This window comes from Tupaia chinensis, unplaced genomic scaffold (assembly GCF_000334495.1).
Source record: "Tupaia chinensis unplaced genomic scaffold, TupChi_1.0 Scaffold000350_1, whole genome shotgun sequence".
In the NCBI taxonomy this organism is placed as follows: Eukaryota; Metazoa; Chordata; class Mammalia; order Scandentia; family Tupaiidae; genus Tupaia; species Tupaia belangeri.
This window is the reverse complement of record NW_006159844.1, coordinates 4,893,764-4,899,763: the sequence shown is the minus strand read 5'-3', so window position 1 is coordinate 4,899,763 and position 6,000 is coordinate 4,893,764. Positions and strand designations below refer to the sequence as shown.

At 38.0% G+C, this 6,000-nt stretch overlaps 1 protein-coding gene across 4 annotated transcripts in view; it reads right to left on the bottom strand.

Annotated features, from left to right (window-relative positions):
• RALGAPA1 (Ral GTPase activating protein catalytic subunit alpha 1) overlaps nucleotides 1-6,000 on the bottom strand; it is a 223,837-nt gene that overhangs the window by 191,938 nt on the left and 25,899 nt on the right. For all 4 annotated transcript variants that reach the window (XM_014589290.2, XM_027773395.1, XM_006152371.3 and 1 more), the window contains exon 7: nucleotides 3,829-3,944. In XM_014589290.2, the coding sequence (XP_014444776.1) occupies nucleotides 3,829-3,944 (116 nt within the window). The remainder of the gene's footprint in view (nucleotides 1-3,828; nucleotides 3,945-6,000) is intronic.

The window sequence follows — 6,000 nt, the reverse complement described above, 5'->3', positions numbered from 1 at the left end:
AGTGTACTCTGGATGGAAAATCTCATTATGTATGCTGTAATGATGTACAGTGAATGAATGCAAATAAATTGGAAAAAAATAATAAAAAAAAAAATGGACCATAGAACATAAAACTATAATACTTAAAAAAGAGAACATAAGTTATTGGATTAAGTAGAGGTTTCTTAGAAACAAAACCAAAAGTTAAATCCATAAAAGGAAAAAAATTGATATATCGAACTTCACCAAAATATAAAAATATTTTTCTCCAAAAGAACAAAAGCAGCCTTTAAAAGACCGCAATGGGACTTGCAGATGGCGTAATGGTTACATCACTGGTGTCCCATGTTGTAGACTGCGGTTTGAGTCCCAGACCCAGTGGGTTAAAACTGATAGCGAGCGCGTGTGCATGTGTGCCCAAAATTCTGAGAGGTGACTGGAGGAGAAGGGATTGCAGTGTGGCCATCCCCCTGGGGGGTGATTTCTTGGTTTTTGTCTCTCTGTCTCTTTAGCAAGGGTACATGCCCTATAGCAAAAATCTCTCTAAAAAAAAAAAAGACTGCTATGAAAATGAAAAGGTGAGTCCTGGGAGAAATACTTGCAAAACTTCTATCTGACTAGGGATTTCTATCTAGTACATCCAAAAAGCTTAAAATCTAAGAGAAAAATCCCAATAAAAAAATGGGCAAAAGAAGTGAATGGATACTTTACCTAAGAAAATACACAGATGATAAATAAATACATCAAGGATACTCAACACATCATTAGCTAGTAGGGAAATACAAATTTAAACAAAAATGAGATGCCACTATATGCTCTTTGGAATGGCTAAAATTAGACTAACCCTACTAACAATGAGAATCTGAAGCAATTTTAAGTCCCATACATTGCTGATATAATGTAAAAAGGGGGCCAGCAGATGGTGTGGAGGTTAAGGCAGCTGCGTCCCATATGGCCAACTGCACAGTTTGAGTTCAGGATCCAGTGCTTGAAAAACACTCTAGGTACATATGCATACATGCCCAAAATCCTGAGAGGAGAATGGGAAAGAAGGGGTTGCAGCATGGCTATTCCCTCAGGGGTCTTTTCTCATTGTTCCCTTCTCCATCTTTGTCTCCAGCAAGCATGCCTTATAGCAAACAAAACAAACAAACAAACAAATATATATACATAAAAGTACAACTACTAGAAAGCATTGTTGCAGTTTCTCTCTTTCTTTTTCAGTTTTCCCCCAGTGAGTACTGGGGAGAGAGGAAGAGGGAGAAAGAAATCACTCCTAGCAGGGATGGCCATGCCACAATGTCTTCTCCTCCATTCTCCTCTTGGGGTTTTTCAGACACACAGGAATGTTTTTCAAGTTGTCCAGTCCAGGTCTCAAACTATGCAGTCAGCTATGTGAGATCCAGCTGCCTTAACCACCACACTACCCAGCCAGTCCAACAGTTTATTAATAGGTTGATATATATCTACTATATGACCCAGTCATTCCAATCCTAGGTATTTACCAAGAGAAAAGAAAGCTTATGTCTAGAAAAAGACTTGATTACCAATATTCAGCTTTACTTTTTTTTTTAGAGATTTTTGCTATAGGGTGTGTGCATTTGCTGGAGAGACAAGAGACAGAGAGACAGAAAGCAAGATATCCCCTCCAGGGAGGATGGCCACACCACAACCCCTTCTCTTCCACTCTCCTCTCAGGGATTTGGGCGGCACACATATACTTGGTGTGAGTTTCAAGCCACCAGGTCCAGGACACAAACCATGGTCAACCATGTTAAGAATCCAGCACTTTAACTAGTATGTCACCTGCTGGCCCCCAGTTTTATTTTTAATAGCCAAAACTGGAGATAAGCCAAGTGACCATCAACAGGTGACTAAATAATGAATCACAGTATCTCCATACAATGAAAGCTACTTAGCAATAAGAAGCAAACTGTTGTTACTGCTTTATCTCCCAGGAAACAAAGCCAGCCCATGATAATTTGTTTTTGAGATAGAGGGACTTTTTCTGTGTCAGGAACAGTTACAAGAAGTGTATGAGTGCTGGGACTGTTTTATCAATCAGGCTTGCATATTTCACATACAGATTTAAAGAGATTACCTTATAAAACACATGCACCTAGAAATACAAAAAGCATCACAACATTATTCAAAATAGCAAAGTTGAGAGTGAGAGGAAAGGATTCAAGGAACAAAATGGAGAGGCAAGACATTTACAGGACACAGAAATAGAGGATTGCCTCTTCATGCAACACATACTAATGTGCTGACATCTGTGACTGAACTGGTGGGAGGTGTGTTCATGTTGGGTAAATTCATTTTATAAGCTGTAGTGATATACAGTAATTGAATGTTCAAAATAAATTAAAATAATAATAATAATAATAAAAAATAAAAGAAAAAAAAGTTAAATCACAAATAAAACTAAATGCCCTATAACTAATGAATGGATTGGGAAAATACAGTACATATACACAATGGGCTGCTGCTCAGCCATGAAGAACAACAAAATCCTGTCATTTAACACAGAGTGGACAAACCTAGAATATATAATGCTAAGTGAAACAAGTCAGACTATGAAAGAAAAATACCATATATCTCCACTTTACATACATAGAAAGTCCATACTCTATAGAGTACAAACTAAAGGACTTGAAAGCACAGAAATAAAGATAGTAATGACAGAAACCAGGAGCAATATGGGGGAGAGTGGGAAGGGGCTTGTGAAAAAATTGTTAATGGACACAAGAATGCATATAAATAAGGGGAAGAGGCTTCAGAATGGTGTATCACAGCAGAATAAAAAATATGGGTAGCGTGGTGGTTAAGGGTGCTGAATTCCCACATGGCTGACCACAGTTTGAGTCCTGGACCTGGAGGCCTGCTTTCTCCCTTTCTCTTTCTATCTCTCTGGTCAAACTAAAAAATAATCATAATAAATGGAATTAATGAATAAATAATTCTAAAAAGTATATATGGCATAGCTAGTAGAACTATTTTTTCAAAGAACTACTTGTTTTATTTATTATTATTATGATTTTTAACTTACTGTATTATTATTTAACTTGCTGTAGTCATGAGAGAGAGACAGGGTGAGAGAGAGAGGGGAAAAGTGAGAAAGCAAGCCACCAGGTTCAGGAATTAAAATGTGGTCGGTCATATGGGAGTCCAGTGCCCTAACCACCATGCCACCTGCTGACCCCCAAACTAGAAGAACTATTAAGAAATGTGCACAACATAATGTAATGTTCAATGCAAAAGACAAGAATGTGTATATGTGTGTTTACATATATCTCAAGTTATTATACACTGTATACATGCCTTAAAAAACCATACTGTAGCCCACCAAGATATACACTGATTATATGTAAACCGGAAATCATAATTAAAAATAAATTAAATTAAAAAGAAAGAAATACATAAGGGAGAAATAGGTTTAGGTGTAAATTGCATTTCTCCCCAAATCTGATAGTCTATCTTTCTAGCTATTAAATCTTGGCAGACTGATTCCTAAATCAAATGTTATTAGTTTTTCATTTAAAATACCACAGCTGCTGATTACAAAAGAAAGAATTAGAAAGTAAGCCCAACTGGCTCACATAGAAGGTTCATGCATAAAGAAAATCTACTTTACAAAATTTTGTCCCTCTAACTCCTTTTTTAAATGTTTCTTAATCCCTCTGATTTTTATTTCAGAAAGGGGATGGTATTTTCAAAAGTAAAATTTTGGCCCTCTTCCTTCAAGAAAATAGGCAAACATCTACTACAACATAATAATGGAAAGAGAGGAAATAAGGAATTACCTACACAGTATAGTAAGGAGAGTGATATCAAAAAGGTAACACATACCTGAATTACTATATATTTTAAAAGTGCTTCAAGAAAATAGCTTGTGAGATCTTCTTGTCCTTTATCTCCTGATTGTGGGGGGACAAGAGGAGTGATTTCCTCTATAGTGACTTGAGCTATCCAAAGACAAAATAAAAGTACAATTACAAAACAGTATTTTTTTCCTTTTTTTTTTGGAAAGATTTTTGCTATAGGGCGCATGTGCTCGCCAGAAAGACAGAGACAGACAGACAGAAAGCGAGAAATCACCCCCGGGGGAATGGCCATGCTGCAATCTCTTCTCCATTCTCCTCTCAGGATCTTGGGCACGCACACACATGTGCCCGGCATGAGTTTAAGCCATTGGGTCCAGGACTCGAACCGCAGTGGACTACATGGGAGTCGAGTGACATAGCCATTACACTAACTGCTGGTCCCACAAAACAATATATTTTTAAATACAATGTGATCAAATAAAATTTAACTATAAAACTTGTGTGCACTGAAAACTTTCTGATGATTAAACCTTGAAATAAATCTGAGGTCATCCCTGATAGTCCATCACAAAACCCATAAATTTTAATAATTAATCAGCTGTTTTATGAACCCTTGATGGAGAAAATGTGACATCAGTGTGGCCAGCCAGACAGGCAATGATTATGACTGGAAATGCAGGCCCAGATGTGATGGCTCATGCAGATCAGACACTGTGTTCTGCAGGCTGGACTCACATGAAAGGCCCTGGTTTCATTCCCAGTCCAATATGAGAGCTGAGCAAAGAGGAACATACCTAAAATCCTAGCAACTTGAGAAAGCTCAAGGCTGCCCTAAGAAACAGCAAGACCCTCAGGACCAGGAGATGGAATAATGGTTACATTGCTCAATTCCCATGCAGTCAACCGCAGTTCGATTCCCAGACCCAGTGACCTAAAACACATACCAGGCATGTGTACCCAGCATCCTGAGAACAGAATAGAAAAGAAGGGACTGTGGTGTGGGCATCCCCTCAGGGGTGATTTCTCACTTTCTATCTCTCTATCTACTAAGTGCACGTGTCCTATAGTAAAAAATCTCTCTAAAACAAACAAAAAGAAATAGCAAGACCCTAAAAAAAAGCTAGAGGTGGTGGCTTGGCACCTATAATCCCAGGTGGAAGGCTGAGGTAAGAGGACCACAACACAGCAAGACCCTCTGTCTAAAAAAAAAAAAATTTTTAGTGATTAAGAGTACATAACACTTGAAAAAGAAATTCCCTTGAGCCACCAAATGGCGTGGTGGTTAAGATGCTGGATCCCATATGGCTGATTCCACAATTCAAGTCCCAGACCCAGACCCAGCAGCTTGAAAAATATGCCAGGTGCATGTATGCCCAAAATACCACGAGGAAAATGGATTGCAGCATGGCCATCCTCACCAGGGGCTGATTTCTCCTGTTCCCTCTAAGCACATACGCCCTATAGCAAAAACCTTAAAAAATTATTTATAAAAAAAGAAATTCCCCTGATAATTTTAAATCACATTAAAATTAAACATATCCGTATCCATTACAAAATTCTCACTATATGATAAGAAATATTAGCAACAATGGATTTATTCATTAGAGCGACAATATTATAGTCACAAAGTAAGAAACTTACATTTTTTACTTTTCAAATATTAAAAGAAAATCCATGATAACGAATGCAAATACTGAGAAAAATCAATCTACAACTAGCTAAATATTCTTATTTCCTTAGCAGTACAGTCAATACCTAGTTTAATAAATGCAAGTCCCTAACCTGTCTCTCACTAAAAATCAACCACACAAGTTCACAACTGAAACGGATTTCCATTTGTTTCTTATGCTTAGACATCTGGGGCCTTCCAGACTCTGGAGAGGCTATTCCTCCTAGGGCTTAGCCAATTCCTACAAATAGAAAATGACTAGCCTCTGAAGGTGCCTTTCATGTGTAAACTAACCAATCAGGGTCCATATCCCACTGCTCCTCTGTCCTGATTACCTCAAAGCCAGGCACCAACCAAGTGGGGACAATTCTTATTGCCTCAGATTCTACTAAAATTATTCTTACTAGCTAATCCTAAATTTGTTTATCCTGGTTTGCCTCATCCTTCCCACGGAAACTGTAATAAAGGCTCTTGCCCCCTTTTTCCCTGTTTCTTCTGCCTTCTGAAAGACCTTGGTGCTTCTGTAGC